Source organism: Trichechus manatus, unplaced genomic scaffold, assembly GCF_000243295.1.
Source record: "Trichechus manatus latirostris isolate Lorelei unplaced genomic scaffold, TriManLat1.0 scaffold00028, whole genome shotgun sequence".
Lineage (NCBI taxonomy): Eukaryota > Metazoa > Chordata > Mammalia > Sirenia > Trichechidae > Trichechus > Trichechus manatus.
Genome location: NW_004443964.1, coordinates 469,290 through 486,629, shown reverse-complemented (window position 1 = coordinate 486,629; position 17,340 = coordinate 469,290). Strand labels below are relative to the sequence as shown.

At 50.5% G+C, this 17,340-nt stretch overlaps 1 protein-coding gene across 1 annotated transcript in view; it reads left to right on the top strand.

Annotated features, from left to right (window-relative positions):
• TBCD (tubulin folding cofactor D) overlaps positions 1-17,340 on the top strand; it is a 200,748-nt gene that overhangs the window by 199 nt on the left and 183,209 nt on the right. The window contains exons 2-8 of the mRNA XM_004374331.2: positions 62-270; positions 3,308-3,358; positions 7,523-7,620; positions 8,656-8,757; positions 10,413-10,559; positions 12,830-12,885; positions 17,159-17,291. Of these exons, the coding sequence (XP_004374388.2) occupies positions 72-270; positions 3,308-3,358; positions 7,523-7,620; positions 8,656-8,757; positions 10,413-10,559; positions 12,830-12,885; positions 17,159-17,291 (786 nt within the window). The 5' untranslated portion in view covers positions 62-71. The remainder of the gene's footprint in view (positions 1-61; positions 271-3,307; positions 3,359-7,522; positions 7,621-8,655; positions 8,758-10,412; positions 10,560-12,829; positions 12,886-17,158; positions 17,292-17,340) is intronic.

The window sequence follows — 17,340 nt, the reverse complement described above, 5'->3', positions numbered from 1 at the left end:
GCTGGGTCTTCTGGGCGGGCGTGGTCGGGGCCCTATCCCTGATCTTGTTTGCGGTCCCTAGGCCGCCGAGGATGGCCCTGAGCGACGAGCCGGCGGCTGTAGCCCCCGAGGAGCCGGAGGAGGACGCCGGCCGCGAGCCCGACGCGCTTGCCCGCGGCGGTGCCCTGGAGTCGTTCGGCGAGAGCGCGGAGACGCGCGAGCTACTCGGCCGCCTGCGGGACGTGCACGGCGAACTGGCGGCCCGGGAGGTGGCCCTGGAGCGGTTCCGAGGTGCGTGCCGCAGCCCCGGCGGCCGCTGCCACGTGCCCACACTGGCTTCTGGGACGAGGGCCTCGGATGCAGCGCCCTGCGTGGGTGTGTCACCCGCGGTGGCGGCAAATCCGGCCCTGTCTTTGGAGGAGCTCAGCAGCCCAATTTTGATTCTGAGACGGTGGAGAAACGAGGGGAAGGGAAGGGAGGAAAAAAGATAGGCAGTCCACGCGGTTCTTCCTCTTTCTCGAACTCAGAACTGAGTACACTTTCTGTAGTTAAGGGAAAGAAAGGGCTGGGGACCAGGAGACCCCTAAGCAGCGTGACAGAGTGCACAACCCCAGCGCATGCGGGCCAGGCTGAGGGGGACAGCAGTGGACACTGCCACGCTGCTCTTGTGGGGCTTTCTCTGCGTGGCCTGCTGATGTGCAGTGTTGCATTTTAAACAGTGAAAAAGCACACTTTCTCCTAGAAGGCAGAGGTTGACCTTAGCTTGTTATGTGCGTAGAACGAATGCAGTTTTTTTTTGGCAGAGATTCTTTCATTTCTTGTTTAATTTTATCGGCACCTGGCCACAAACGTGGCATGCACACCCGAGGGGACAGTGTACTTGTGCAAGGGAGGCCTCAGATGGAGGGGAGAGGAAATAAGCCCTTTTCCCCGTCTTGCTCCTTGGAGGAGGGCTCAGGAGGAGTGAGAAGCCTGGGTCAGGAAGCCTGGCACAGGACCCGCAGGGATGGCCCTGGCCTCAGGGAGCCATGCTGAGTGTAGCAGGCTGGATCTGGACTCAATATATACTCTTTAAGTAGAGGTGCTTTGGGAGGGAGTGTGTTCTCTGAGATGGGGCAGTGATGGAGAGTGGGGTCAGGCTAGAGAGTGAGGGTTTGGAGGGTCAGCACAGCCCACAAACTTCGTTTTAGAGCCTTGAACATCACCCTCCCTGTGGAGCTTGTTTGGAAGCAAGTACCTGCCCTCATCTCCAGGTTGCTGACCCCACAGGGCCTGCACTTGACAAGCGTGTCAGTGGATTCTGACACCAATGGTCCTCAGTGCCAACTTGGTGGAACACTGCTCTACAGGGATGGGAGCTATCCTGAGCCCGCGTGGTGATGGGTGCTGTTCTAGGATATCAGTGTTTGCAGAGTTTTCGAATAAGGGGGAAGCAAATGAATGCAGAAAAGCCCAAGACTTGCTTTATCTACTGTCGAGACTAAGTGTGTATGTGGGAGGAGGGCTGTGCCACACATCACTGCACACGATTGGATCAGGGCAGTGAAGGTGGGGCACCTACGGAGGGGACTTTCTTGGCTAAAACTATAAATAAGCAAAGAACAGGCACTGGCCTTGGTCCTGAGAAATCGCGTGTAGAGATCCCAGTGGTCTGACCAGTTAGAAAAAGACATTATTAGGTGAATGTTTTAGGAAAACTAAATACGAAAACATAAGTGTATTGAGTAAGGATAATTGAGCAGTTGATTTAAAGGAGTAAACCCATAGGATTTATAACCTGGAATGCAAGGAATTAAAAAGATGATGTTCTTGAAAAAGGTTTTCAAGGCTGACTATGTGTTTTAGTTATCTAGTGCTGCTATAACAGAAATACCACAAGTGGGTGGCTTTAACAGAAGTTTATTTTCTCACAGTTTAGGAGGCTAGAAGTCTGAATTCAAGGTGCTGGTTCTAGGGGAAGCCTTTCTCTCTTTGTCGGCTCTGGAGGAAGATCCTTGTCTCTTTGAGCTTCTGCTCCTGGGTGATCTTCATGTGCCTTGGCATCTCTGTTCCTCCGTCTCTGCTTCATAGCTTGCTTGTTTAATTTGTTTTATGTCTCAAAAGAGATTGACTCAAGATACACCCCACACTAATCCTGCCTTGTTAACATAATAAAGACAACCTACTCCCAAATGGGAATATAACCACAGGTATAGAGGTTAGTCTTTACAACACATATGTTTTGTGGACATAATTCATAACACCATGGAAGAGGTCAGGGTAGCAGAGTGGGGGGATTGGCCCCCTTCAGAAAGTGGCGGGGGACATCATGCAGTGGAGGAAAGGAGACCCTTGTCAGCTGTGACAGGTCACACAAGTTGGACACGAGGCAACCAGAAAAGGTGTATGGTGGATTTCACAAAAAACTTACAGAGCCAAGAATGGTAGATTTTTCACGCTAACATTAGGAGCTAGGAAATAAGCACATCAGTGCCAGTGCCTGCTGCTTACCCTTTTAGCTAAAGAAATTTCTGTGTACTTTTGTTTTCCTCTGTCTGGGATGGCAGCCCTCTTACTGTATGAGTGCGGCAGCAGGGTGGTGAGTAGAGAGAGTACCGGCCTTGGCTCCATTGTCCTGGGTTGAATGGCTCTGCCACCTGGGCTAGTTACTAGATTGCTCTGAGCCTCAGTCTCTGCAGCTGCAAAGGAGGATAGCATTTATACCTCATTTATAGGGTTGTGCTGAGGGTGAGATGAGTCCCACATGCTGGATGTGGTCAGTGTGGTCACATGTGGAGGTGTGTGGCAGGTGAGGACTGCTGCAGGTGGAGAGGTTGTTGAACCTGATGGGAGCCATTCCAGCGTGCTGGTGGGGGCAGAACCAGGTGGCCTGGACCTCAGCAGGTTGTGGCATGAAGATGGGGTGCCAAGGAGCCAAGCTTCAGCAGAGGGAGAATGGAGGGAGTGGAAGGTGTGTGTGTAATGAAGGGCAAATCTAAGTGCTCTGACAGGAGGCGGAGCCAGGGGAGAGGGAAGGGGAGAGTGAGGAAGTGACAGGAAGGCAGGGAGGGTTCAGAGGAGGCAGGAGGTGAGGACTGAGGAAGGGGCATGCAGTGGACGGGTGATTGAGTGGGCTGGACCTGGCCCTGAGGAAGAAGAAGGTGGGGAGCTCTCACCAGGAGCATGCTTCACATCTGTGAGGGAGGAGGGGCATGCTGTCTTGGGAGTTGTCTGGGGAGAGAAAGGGAGCGCTGTGGCAGTCAGCAAGGAGAACAGAAAGGCTCCTGAAGCCAGCGGTACAGTGCCAGTAATGCTGATTCGTTCTCACATACGCTTCTTTTTTTTCCAGTGATAATGGACAAGTACCAGGAGCAGCCTCACCTGTTGGACCCTCACCTTGGTAAGAATAGTGGTTGAGGATTTTTGTCCAGGCACAGACCAGTAACTTGCAATTTGCCTCCAGAAATGGAGGGTACCAAGAGACTGAAGAAAGAGATGGGAAACTCCAGTGTGGCAGTGAAGGAGTTTACTAGGGAGACTTACATACGAGGCCAAATCCTAGGCGCTGCAGGACTTGAGCAGATCTCCGTACCCCGCAGTGGGAGGGCAGAGGTTTTATGGTGGTGGTAGACAATACTAGCTACAAACCAGGGACTTACATAAGGATAACTTAGTGAACTGTAGTGAACTAGCAGACCACATGAGGGTGCTCATGTTTAGCCTCTCAAAACCTGTTTCCCCTTCAGTCCACCCCTCAAGGCTGGTTCCTACAATCTGACACGTTCCCTCCCCTCTGGGAACAGATGTAGAAGCGGGGCTGGCCAGGTGCTGTATGGTGCCCAAGCATGTGCAAGAGACAGAGACAGTTACTGTGTGCCCAGAACAAAAGGAAGACTTCTCTGACATGGAAAAGGAACTGGGAGAGAGAAGGTGATGCACTTCCCAGCCTGCTTAGCAGAGAATGCTCTGAGCCTAGGGCCTTTACTTAGGCAGCCCGGATGGGAGGTGTAGAGGCAGACCATTCCCCAACAAATTTGATTTCAGTTGTTTGGTAAAAAGAGATTGATGGACTTGGAGTCTGCATGCTAGCGTGTGTGTGTGTCAGGATGAAACGCCGGGAAGTGCCGCGGCGTGTTAGCAAACCTGTGAGAGTGGTGTGAGTTCTGGACGTTGTGCTAGGCTGGGAGCAGATTTGTTTGAACTGCTTTCTCACTTGCTGTTATTTGAAGAACAGATCCTCGCTCGTGTGTGTTTTCACCCATCTAGATGGAGCACGTCCTGTCTTTCTGGTAACGGCCACACAGGACCAAGGGCCTCACATGGGTCATCATTTAATCCTCTTGCCAGCTATGGCGGGGTCTCTTGGTCGTCTGCATTTTACGGAAGAAGACACTGAGGTTTAGGTTTCCTTAATTTTTTAATTTAATATATAGGGAGTGATTTTTTGTATGTTTCTTTTATTTTTCCTTGTTTTGTATACTTTTGACCTATTTTATACTGAATTAAAGAATTTCCTTTTCTACCTACAAAAGTGACATTTGCCATGGGAAGGTGGGAGGTAGCACGTGAGGCAGCACGGGGCAGGACGAGGGGCAGAGTGCCTGGGTTCCAGTCCCAGTGCCGTCTGTCGCTTAGCCATGACCTATGCTGTCCGAGTTTCATCAGTGAAATGGGAATCAGGATGGCCTGCCTCTCGGGCTCTTGAGAGTTTAAACAAGACATGTTGTGTGTGAAGCACTGAGGGCTAGCTGTTGGTGTGCACATATGAGCTTTTTAAAAGGCCCTGGTCCCTATAGACCTGGTGTTTTCCTTCTCTGAATGACTAATGAGGGCTTGTAGATGGCAGGCTTTCTGGATGCTGTCCTTAGACAGCACAGACAAGTTATCATTCTTGGTGGACAGTTTGCCTAGGTGGAGGTGAAGGTGTCACTCCACTGTCTTCCCACGCTGCATCCCATATCACCAGGTCTTATGTCTGAGATCCTTTCTCAGAAGCCTGTTTCCTCTGAAAGTTCTGGGAGGGTGTGGTGTGCTCTGAGCCATGTCTTTTCTTGTGCTGGGCACTGGGTGCACACTCAGGCTGGAGATATGCACTGTTGGCACTGGGCACTTTGCTGCTGTTATTTCTTGGATGATTTCTCCACTTCCGCTTTCTTTTCTGCTGTGCCTGTGAATTGGATGTTGGTTTCCAGGACAGCTCCGCTGGGTCCCTTACCTTTTCTCTTATAGTTCTGCATTTTGATCTCTTTGTTTTGCACGCAGACATGTTCTTGAATTTATTTTGGCAATCATTTTTCACTCCTAAGAGCTCTTGTTCTTGGTTTGATATATTTTTTAAAATTTAATTTATCACAGGAGCAATACCTGGTGGTCAGGTGGCCAGGTTTTCCGGCTGCCAGGCCTTGTGTCGTGGGGGGAGGGGCTGTGCTGGCTGTCGTGTCCCGAGCCTCCCATGCTTGCCCTGTCCAGAGCAGTACTGTCCAGCAGAACTTCGTGGGGTGATGGATGTTCTAGGTCTGAGCTGTCCAAGAAGGCAGCAGCCAGCCACAGGTAGCTGTTAAGCACTTGAAATATGTCAGTGTGATTGAAGAGGTGAATTTCTAATTCTTTTAATTTAAATTTAAAAAAGCACGTGTGGCTGGCAGCAGTGTTGGTTGCCACAGCTCTAGAGTAAACTGCCAGTCTTCTGCCATGATGTGGAGGGGTGGCTGGGAGGCCCTGGACCCTCATCCTATTTCCAGGACATGGAGGGGCGGTGGGCTGGGAGACCCTGGACCCTCGTCCTATTTCCAGGATGTGGAGGGGCGGCGGGCTGGGAGGCCTCAGACCGTCTTCCTGTTTCCAGCCCCCTGCACCCGGCCTCTGGCAGTCCTGGCACCTCTGATCTTGGGTCTCCTGTTGTTCTTGCTGCAGCTTGCCTCAGTATGTTGGCTCGACCATGTCCCACTTCCCACTTGCTCCCAAGTCACTTCCGACATCTTGGGTATGGCTGTGTCCTCTCTGCTGTGTTTCTCACTGTGGATTTATGCCTTTTTGTTCCTTGATTGATGCTTCACTGATTGTTCAGTCTGCCCTGTGTAATTGCTCTCTGTCGTCTCTGTTTGTGAACCTCTGAGTGCAGGTTCCTCTTCTCTTCAGGCCCTGCGTTCTCTCTGTTTCCTCTGGGGTCAGCTTTTTTCTCTAATTTGGTCTTTATCTTTCACGTTCCTGGTTCTTGCTCTCTGCCTGGTGGTCTCTGGTTGTCTGTTTATATTTAAGACAAAACGGATGCCGGCAGTAGTTTCCTTCACTAACTTTCCCAGCGACTCTTTCCTGAATGAGAACCCTGATCGGTAGCTCTGTGTGGGGCAGTGTGGCAAGTTGATGGGCAGATTTCCTCTTAGTGTCAGTGAGATGGTGGGAGTTTTCTCTCAGACTGAGGATGCTACAAACACCAGAATGAAGAAGGCTTTTATCTGGGGTGTTCACGTCCACCCCAGACTGCCCGAAACGTTTGGCTTAGAGCTTTGCCCTGGGATGAAAGCGGGCTGCTGTGCTCGGAGGCTTGTAGGGCGGCGTTTGTACCTTCTGGCCCTAAGCCCGGGGCCCTGTCACAGTCTCGCCTCTGTGAGTTTCTCTGCCTGTTTAATCTGGAGCTCTCCTATCTTCCCTCCTCCCCGAAGTCTGTTAAAACCTCTTCCCCTCCATGTTGCTGCAGTTCAGGGTCTTCTCCTTTTGTGCAACTGCACTTTTATTTTAGTAGGTTCTCGGGGATTGCGAGGCACATGTGTGTGGACACCTGTTCCCAGTTTTTTATTCTTGCAAGTAACACAACATCCTCAACATAATCTTTGTGAGGTTTTCTAATTTTTTACACTAATTTCATATAAGTAGAAATGCTTTTAATACTTATTCTGAGTTTGTTGACTTATGTTTTTATCAATAGTATATGAGAGTGCCCTTTTCCTTATATCCTTGCCAAGACTGAATTTGAATTTTTGAAATGTTTACCAACATAGACATCCCATGCCCATTGCCATCGAGTCAATTCCAACTCATAGTGACCCTTTAGGACAGAGTAGAACTGCCCCATAGGGTTTGCGAGGCTGTAATCTTTATGGAAGGAGCCCTGGTGGCACAGTGGTTAAGCACTCAGCTGCTAACTGAAAGGTTGGCAGTTCAAACCCTTTAGCTGCTCTGTGGAGAAAGATGTGACAGTCTCCTATGAGTAGAAATTGACTTGACGGCAATGGGTTTGGTTTGGTTTTAACCTTTATTAAAGCAGACTGCCACATCTTTCTCCTGCGGAGTAGCTGGTGGGTTTGAACCACCAACCTTTTGGTTAGCAGCTGAGCGTTTAACCACTGTGCCACCAGGGCTCCTTAACGTAGACATAGAGCTGCTTATTACCTGGGAAAATTGTGTGATATTATTTTGCATTTTGTTGTTTTCTGGTGAGAGATAATTTTTTTTAACATTTATTGTTAAGTTTGTGCAGTATTTCTCCTTTTAAAGTTTTACACTTTGTTTTATCCTTATACTGTTTCATTTTATAACAAATGTTTTTTGGTATGTTTTTCCCCAGAATGGATGATGAACTTGTTGTTGGGCATAGTGCAAGATAAGGCATCTCCACCTTCCCTCGTCCACCTGGCTTTTAAATTTCTCTACCTCATCACCAAGGTAACCTTCACAGGGCTCTTGACAGTTGATGCTCGGGCCACAAGTTACTCTCCAGAGTGTTATTTCACAGGAAAGATGGTTTCAAACACAAGCTGTGGGTTTCACTTCTTTTTACCATATTTTGGGGATCAAATCTTAGTGATCCAGGGAATCCTTTGGCTTAAACAGTGTCCAAGATATTTAGCATCTTGCATTTGAATACACTGAGTCGCCACCGAAGTTGAAAGGGGGCAGGAGGGGGAGAGAAAGTGCACACGCGCGTGACCAAACCGGCTCGTGCGCGTGAGCTGATGGACTCAGAAAAGTTTCTTACCAGGAGAAAGCAGCCAAACTTGGTGGAAATAGAAGTGCTTCTCAAACTTTAATGTGCATGTGAGTTTCCTGGGGATCTTCTAAAATGTAGACTCTGATGAAGTAGATCTGGGATTGGGCCTGATCCTCTGCATTTCTTCTGGGCTCCCAGGGGATGTGACTTATGGTCTGTGGGTGGGACTCCGAGCATCTCGGGGTGGGGGTTGTGGCTCTGGGGCCACATGTTACAGCCTTGCTGCTAGACGGTGGAGGGAGGCTCTGGCCTGACTGTGCTTCGGGGGCAGGTTGCCCCGGGCACACACTGCTCTGCAGCTTGGGTGTTCAAGGGCAGGATCCCTCCCTAAGGGGTAGTGCTGCTGCATTTTATGGAGCAGATGATGTGCTAGAGAAATGTTAGTGAATTTGGAGACCCCTGAGGTTCTTGGAGACTTATTCTTCATGAACCTTGGGATAATCATACAAACGACATAGAAGCATGTTTTCAGCTTGTAACATGTCTGTATTTCTGATGAGCCGTATGCAAGATTGGTTAGACTGGGATAGGATGTAGTTAATGAATGAAATGGTTCAAGGAGCAAGGATAGCTTGTCTTATTGTTCCTTCAGTTTTGTGAGGTTGTATCACATAGGTGGTGATTTTTGATGTCTAGAGGAGAAGATAATTTTGCTACTGTCTGTGCTTTATAACTCTATAATAATTTGGTATTTTGTTTTTATTTGGTAGGTTCGAGGATATAAAGTATTTCTTCGTTTATTTCCTCATGAAGTGGCTAATGTACAGCCTGTTTTAGATATGTTTACAAATCAGAATCCTAAAGACCATGAGGTGAGTGTCCCTTTCCTGCTCTCAGCCCTCTTCCTGCTCCTTTTCCCCCGTTTGTTCACCTCCCCTCTTCCTGCTCCTTTTCCCCCGTTTGTTCACCTCCCCTCTTCCTGCTCCTTTTCCCCCCGTTTGTTCACCTCCCCTCTTCCTGCTCCTTTCCCCCCGTTTGTTCACCTCCCCTCTTCCTGCTCCTTTTCCCCCCGTTTGTTCACCTCCCCTCTTCCTGCTCCTTTCCCCCCGTTTGTTCACCTCCTGCACTGGCGACTCCCTCTTCTGTGTCTCCCAGTTTCATCTCATTGTTCTGTTTTATATCATTCCTCCTCCTTTATTCTTTTGACTTTGCAAAACTTTCCTTGTTACATACGTTGCTTCAATTTTTTTTCCCTTTGAAAAATGCTCTTTATAAAGAAAAAAATGCCTAGGTACAGTTTGGTGATACATCTGTCACCATGCGTGGTGTTTAAACTTCAAGTGTAACTGTACAACTCTGTTGGGGTCCCCAAGTCCACCCTCAGGTTGAGAGACTCTCTGGGGGGACTTCCAGGACTCATCACGGCTAGGATTTATTGCAGCAAAAGGACACAAAAGTCAGCAAAGGGGAGTGATACACGAGAAGGGGCCCAGGGACACCAGGCGTGAGTTTGCAGGTCTTCCCCCAGCAGAGTGACACAGGAGCACTTTACTCCTCCAGCAGCAAGTTGTGACAGCACATATTAAGTGTTGTCTACAGGGAAGCTCACTGGAGACTCAGCACGCAGGGTTTTTACTGGGGGCTGGTCACGTAGGCACCCTCTGCCTGGTGCGAACCAGAATTCCAGATTCCTGGAAGGAAAGCAAGAGTTAAGCATAAACCATATGTTTGCACAGTTTGGGCACAGTGAGCCTCTCTTATCCTTTAGGAACCTGTAGGAGCTCTCCTGAGATCCACGTTCCCAGATGCCAGCCCGGGGCCAACCTTGCAGCGGCCTCTCTTGGTCTGGCAGATGCAGGCCTGCTGTGTCCACTCCTTTCTGCACAATACGGCATTCACACAGCACACAGTTTATAACTATGCAACTCGGGGAGTTGTCTCAGTGGGATCCTCTCCTGATTTTAATGGGAGACTTGAGTCAGAATTCCTGCTTCTGTTTTTTCCGTGTTAAATACACTTCTCTCTTTTGTGCTTTGGGGGCCTCCCCGTGGAGAGATTCCAGGGAAACGCTGGAATCTTGTCTTACTGACTATGTAAAATAAGTGCATCCTCTACTGGCCAGAAGTGGAGAATTTCTTTTCTTTATTCTGAGGTCTTTTTATCTGTCTTCTATCTTTAACTTTCTCCGAAGGTGGGTTGCACATTGAAGATCCAGTGAAGAGAAGCTGCTGTGCCGATGATTATGAGTTTCCTTTGTTCACTTTTGATGTTCCTTTTGTCTGCTGTGCCAGTGGGTGTGCCCTTGGGAGACATGTAGAGAGGGCTGGGCCCACCCCCTGCGTCCGGGCTCTGAGGCCTGGCATTTGCAGGGCCTGGGGCGGGCATCTTGTGTGGCAGGACGAGACTGGGATGTGTCTGTTACCTGTACCCTTTATTCAAGAATCATTCTTAGCAGGTTTCCCTGTTAAATCCAAAGATACATAAATGCTTACTTGTTGCTTGCATTCATTTAATCCTGACTTCTTAGACTTGGGAAACCCGCTACATGCTGTTACTGTGGCTCTCCGTGACCTGCCTGATCCCTTTCGATTTTTCACGGCTTGACGGGAACCTCATCGCTCAGCCTGGGCCAGTACAGATGTCCACAATGGACCGTATTCTCCAAATCGCAGAGGTAAATGTGACTGGGCCAGTATTATTGTTTTCTTCCCACTTGTCTTGCTATTAGGGCTTAATTAGGCAAGCTTTTGATCTTTATATATTTCTTGGACTGCTTTTCTTGTTTTTCAGCGAAGAGGAAACGTGTTTTATAGTTTATTTTGAGATTATGATAATTCATGCAGGTTAGGATGAATTACCTTAGAGAAGTTTTATTTCTTTGTAGATAGTGCAAATACTCTTAAGCATAATAGTGGCATACAAGAGGTTTTAGGGGGAATGGAAGAGAAAGATGTTTTAAATTTAATTTTTAAGACTGCATAAATCATACACAATTGTTGCAGAAAAACTCGAAAATAAAGAAAAGCAAGAAAAAATATTAGATTGAAATCTCCCAGTTTCTAGTACCGACAGATAACGATTGTCTATTTTTTCATGCAAGTATGCATACAAACATAGCTTATTGCATTAGTTATCTATTACTGCATAAAAAGTTACCCCCAAATTTAGTGGCTCAGCACAACACACATTTCACACCTCGCACTTCTGAGGGTCAGGAGTCTGGCCCTGGCTTAGTGGGTCCTCCCTCCAGACCTCTCACAGGCTGCACTTGCCGTTCCCCAGGGCAGGCTCTGCGTCCAGTCTCAGTGGCTGCGGTGGAATTCTGCTCCTCCAGGGCTGCTGGCTGGAGGCTGCCCTCAGTTCCTTGCCATGTGGCCTCTCAACATGGCAACTTATTTCATCAAAGCCAGCAAGGGAGAGTCTGCTAGCAAGATAGAAGTCACAGTCTTAGGTAACCCAGTCATGGAAGTGACACCCCATCCCCTTCACCAAATCCTGTCAGTTAGAAGCAAGTCACCGTGTCCCACCGACGCACAGGGTGTGAGCATCGGGGTGGGATCACGGGGGATCCTAGAGTCTGTCCCCACACTTGTGCCTGCTGTGTGCCAGGCACTGTTCTGAAGACTTTCCATATATTGTGTAATTTAGTCCTACTTTATGAGACGTTTAGCTGTTTTCACCCCCGTTTAACTGAGAAAGAAATAGGCGTAAAGGTAAGAGTCTTAAGTGGTTCATTTGGTCATGAGTGGTGGATCCAGATTTGAACCCAGGCATTCTGCTCCCAAGCCGGCTCTTCACCAGCGCGTGGTGCTGCCCCACGCAAACGCGCGTTTTTAAGAAGTAGGCTTATGGCTCACTGCTCTGTGTCCAGGTTTTCCCCAGCAGTACATCGTGAATGTCCTGCTCTGTCGGTAAGTAGATGTCAGCCCCAGAATCCTCATTGCAGAAAGCGCTTCCTTGTGGAGATGCTCCTTCTTTAAAACATTCTCACAGACCTGTCGTTTGTTCCCGGTTTGTCCTGTGAGAGACAGTGTGCTAGCGGATGTCTTCTTGTCTGATCAGTGGAATTGCCAGGTCCCAGGGAGGGTGGCCTTTAAAGGTTTGGTGCTGTGTGCATCAGTGCCCTCCAGACAGCCTGCAGCGGCAAAACAGACGTCTTAAATGTAGCGTTTGGAAAAAAGTGTAGTAGAGAGGAGAACTGGGAACCTCTTAAGGCAGGCCTCCTAAAAAAGTCTAGGTGTTTGCACAAAGTCAAGGTCGTCTTCTGTTCGATGGGCCACTCCTAGTGCTCTGAGCACTAACGTGCTGGTGGGCTCAGTGCCCTGGCTGGCCTGGTGCGAGTGGGTGCCCCGCGGGCCCAGTGCTGGCCTGGTGCGAGTGGGTGCCCTGTGGGCCCAGTGCCGCGCAGGCCTGGTGTGAGTGGGTGCCCTGTGGGCCCAGTGCTGGGTGGGCCTGGTGCAAGTGGGTGCCCCGCGGGCCCAGTGCTGGCCTGGTGCGAGTGGGTGCCCCGCGGGCCCAGTGCTGGCCTGGTGCGAGTGGGTGCCCCGCGGGCCCAGTGCTGGCCTGGTGCGAGTGGGTGCCCCGTGGGCCCAGTGCTGGGTGGGCCTGGTACGGGCGGGTACCCTGTAGGGCTCTGTGGCTCTTCCTGATACTTGGTGACTGCTGTGTGCTTTTCATTCCTGCTGTTTTTGCACATTTATGTGTTAAGGGGTGCAGCCTAGCTCTGCACAGAGTAGGCCCCTAGCTGGGGTATGGCATTTAGCAGCTTCAGCCTTTGGTTGAAGTGCAGTTTGGAGCTTGGCCCGTGGGCCCAGCTCTCGGGGGAGCTGCTCGGCGGTGGGGGTGGGGGCGTCGCTTAGATCTCGCTCTGCCTGGACTGGTGTGGGGCCGTGAGCTTCACACCCAGGGAGGTGACGGTGTGTGTCCTTTCTCTTTGTTTTTCAGTCCTACTTGGTCGTCAGTGACAAGGCCCGCGATGCGGCTGCTGTCCTCGTGTCCAAGTAAGTCCCAGGTGGCTCCCAGGCCATGTGGAGCAGGATTGGTTGTGGGGCCGTTGTGAGGCTAGTGCACGGTGGGTGGTTTCTGAGAGGGTGACATTGTATGTTGTGTCTCATGTCCTTGTCATGTGATTCCTCAGAGGGAGGACACCAGGCTGGCAGTCCTGGTGAGGTCTTCCACACGCTTCCGGATGCGACCATGTGCTGTTGCCCTCTGAGAGGGCTCAGAGTTGCTGGGCAAGGAAGACGTCTAGCCCGGAATGACTGCCCTTGGTGCTAGTGTGGGGTGCTTGTAGGGTCACGTCCAGATGGTGCCAGGAGCAGCCATTCTTGGGCATGGTCTCCCAGTCGGGTGGTGGATACAAGAGGAGACTTTGAAAATCGCCTAAGAAGCAGTTCACTCAGTGGTCTGTGGAGATCACGCATGAACCAAGACTCGCAGCGACCCTATAGGACAGAGTAGAACTGCCCCATAGCGTTTCTAAGGAGTGGCTAGTGGATTCAAACTGCCGACCTTTTGGTCAGTGGCAGAGCTCTTAACTACTGTACCACCAGGGCAGGTCATTGTGGCTTGGGATAAAAATCCCAAACACCAGTGCTGACTAGAGAATGGGTTGTGCTCGGCAGTGTATTGTGGAGACAGTTTCTCTGGAGAGCTGGCTGGAGAGCTGGGTGCGATGGTGTGGGAGGTGGGTTGGGGTGCCAACTTGTTCCCTGAAACGTGAAAGTTGACATTGTATGTGGCAAGTGATTTAAATGTGTACTCAGTCAAATAAGTTACATAGCTTGACACTTGTGTTTTCCTCTGCGTTTGTAGAACTTTAAAGTTGGCTTAAAAACTTTTGGATGTTGTCATTGGGGAAATGGGCAACGCCTCCTAGTTAGGCTCAGGTAAAAGCTTCACCTGGGTGAGGGGAAACCAGGGGCAGAGGTGCCTTATGTTTTTGTCAAGGACTTAAAAAGATGACAGGCTTCTTTCTAATTATGTAAGGGATCATATGTATTTTGGAAAATACAGAAAAGCCTGAGAACAAATAAAACCCACATATCCTTTTATCACCCAGAGATGTGACTCCTTGGGCACTGTGGTGTGAGAAGGCTGAGTGTGTGCTTGTGTGTGTGAACATGTGTGTGTGCACGTGTTGTGTTCGTGTGCATGTTGGGTGTGTGCACGTGTTGTGTTCGTGTGCATGTTGTGTGTGTGCACGTGTTGTGTTCGTGTGCATGTTGTGTGTGTGCACGTGTTGTGTTCGTGTGCATGTTTGTGTGCATGTGTTGTTTGTGTGCATGTTGTGTGTGCACGTGTTGTTTGTGTGCATGTTGTGTGTGTGCACGTGTTGTGTTTGTGTGCATGTTGTATGTGTGCATGCACATATTGGGTGTGTGTTGTGTGGACATACCATGTTTGCATGTCACATGTATGTTGTGTGTGCGGGTCGTGTGTGTGTGTGTCGTGCACGTGTGCATGTGTTTTGTGTGTGTGATGTATGTGTGTGTTGTGTCTGTCATGTTTCTGGTGTTTGCGGTGTGTGTGCATGTTGGGTGTGTATGCCATGTCCGTGTACGTGTGTGTGTGTGTGTCGCGTTTGTGCGTGTTGTTTGTGTGTGTGATGTATGTGTGTGTGGTGTCTGTCATGTTTCTGGTGTTTGCGGTGTGTGTGCATGTTGGGTGTGTACGCCATGTCCGTGTACGTGTGTGTGTCCGTTTGTGCGTGTTGTTTGTGTGCATGTTAGGTGTGTACAGTGTGGTGTGCTGCTTCACACGCAGACAATAGTGGCACTTCGCTCAGGCCTTTAGGTGGGGTTGCTGACGTTTGTACAGCTACCTGGTGTGAGCACGTCAGACTTGCCAGTCCCGTTGGACGTTTGGGATGCTCCTGAATTTGTTACTAAAAACAGCACTGCTGTGAACGTTCTGCATGGAACTGTGTAGCCGTCTGTTGCCCTCAGGGGGGATTCCTAGAAGTGGAATGAGCGTTTAGGGGTTTTACATTTGATTAATGGAAAGGTCAAGCCAGTTCAAAGTCACTTTTCCCCCATATTTACCAACATTGGGTGTAACCTCACAGATAATTGCTGAATTTGTTAAATGAAACATAGTATCTGCTTTTATTATTTGCTTATTATTTTGATCACCTGCAGTACTGAGGGTTTGGTAGATTCATGCTGTGCTTGCCTTGATGGAGCATCCAGCTTATGGGGTGGGGAGGCGAAACCCCAAGCTGTCACCCTGGGTGTCCTGCAGGTTAGGGAGGGCGGGACAGCAGGGCAGCTGGTGAGGTGCTGCAGCGCCACCTTGTGGTCAGACGAACAGGCAGCGCTTGGTTAAGGCCACATCTGAGTTTAAGATGCTCTGGGACCCGCAGTCACGGGCGTGCGTGGTGCTGCGGTGTGGTATCTGCAGCTGTTCTCACCTTCATGGTGCAGGGTGTTGATTTCAGAGTGTTCATAGACAGAGGGTGTCATCACTGCAGAGGTCTCAGGTACTGCAGGCTACCCACTGCCATCCCAGACACGTGCGACTTGCCGTAGCTCTCGGTCATTTCTCTGGTGGTGGCTGTTCTAAGTGAGGTCGTGGGCATAAAGTGTGCATCGTCCGTCTGCACTCATGTCCTGGTATCTCGAGGAGCTGCCTGCATCCCTGACGTGGCCCCATGTACCTCCTGTTGGCACTGGAGCACAGGGACTGTGTCCCGAGATGTCATGGAGCTGCCTGTGCCCCCGACGCTGCCCCGTGGCCCGTGGGCTCTCCGTCGGCTCCGCAGCGCATGGGGAGGACGCCTGCTTCCCTTCAATCGTGGACCCTTTATTGGCAGCTGCGTTTTGTCAAGTCTTGATGGCATCACAGCAAGTGGTGGCAAGAGAGCTTTTCCATCAGGAAGGTGACAGTTTCCTATGAGTGTTGCTTTGTAGAAACTCTTCAATAGAAAAGTATGCCTTTATTCTTATTGATTACATCAGATTTTAAAAAGTAGCGTATTTCTTTTGATTATCAAGGGAAGGTATGCTCAGTATAAGAGGGTTGGGAATTCGGAATCCAGAAAGTCAGGAAGGGAAGCCACATGTGATTCTGATAGGAAGCGTGTTGTTTTCTTTGCCTTCCTCTGTGCTGTGACTACAGTACCTGTCGTGATGGCTGCCTTTGGGTGTGGACCCGCTTTGGTGCTTGGGGTTATTTCCTTAGAATAGGCCACAGAGCATGAGGCCATCGTTGGGGTCCAGCAGGCTCTCAGGACCTTGTTCCCAGTGCTGCCCAGTACTGTCCCAACTCAGCCTCAGCCGCACAGGGCACTCTCAGAGTCAGACGGAAGCATTGCATTGAAACATTGGGTTTTCCATTACAAGTATTTAACTTGTATGTCACTGGTTACTGGTGCGTTTTAACGCTTCCATGCTGTGAACTGACTGTTAGTGTCCACGAGTTCCTTAGTGACTTTCTCTCCTCTAGCGTGAGAGTTCTCTGCGTGAAGGATGCTGACCTGAGGTTTTGGTGGCAGGTTATGCCGGTGGATTACCCTGCTGTTTCCTGCATGATGCCTGCCACATTGGAAATTCTGTTACTGTTGCTGTGTTGTGAGCCCAAGTCCCTGGCACTGCACATGGCAGGGCTCCCTGCTGTTCCCGGGTCCAGGAGCGAGGGGGGCAGTCAGTGCTGGGGGGCTGGTGTGAGAACTTGGGGAAGAGGAACAGAGTCTCCAGGTTTTGGTCTTGGATGTTGGTGGATGGGCCTCTGAATGCTGTCACTTGCAGCCAGGAGGGAGAGGGAGGGCGAGTCTGCGTGGGTGCTGCCTGAACTTCTGGTTGAGGTGGGCCCAGTGGATGCCTGGAGACATGGGACCTGGCCCCCAGCGAGGGCTGGGGGTGCTGGGAGAGACCACTGGCCCCCAGAGAGGGCTAGAGGGGCTAGGGGCAGGTAAAAGGGTCCTTGGAGGTGGGGTTGGGGGTGGGGATGGTCACGCCTGCATGTGGCTTGAGAGACTGGGGGAGTCACTGGCCTGACGGGCACAGTCTCAGAAGCACCTCGTCCCTAGATGGGTGAGCGTGGGGGGTCTGTTCTACGAGAGGAAGCAAATCAAGGGGGGGGGCACTTACAGAGCACAGAAGTGGGGGGTCGGGTGGCAGTTATTGCAGTGTACCCTGCACCCACGTCAGCAGGCGCTCGCCAAGTGTGTGGGAGCAGTGATGCCTGAGTGTGAGGCCGGGAGACGCTGATGGTTCTGTGCTGAGGCCTTGGCTGAGCGTGTACCTGCGTTCCACATTTTATCTTCTCTGGCAGGTTTATTACACGCCCAGACGTCAAGCAGAAGAAGATGGCCGACTTCCTGGACTGGACCCTTCGCACACTGGCCCACTCCTCCTTCCAGACCATTGATGGGACCATCACCATGGACGGGGTGCTGCAGGCCCTGGTGAGGAGGGTGGACTGTGACATGGACGGGGTGCTGCAGGCCCTGGTGA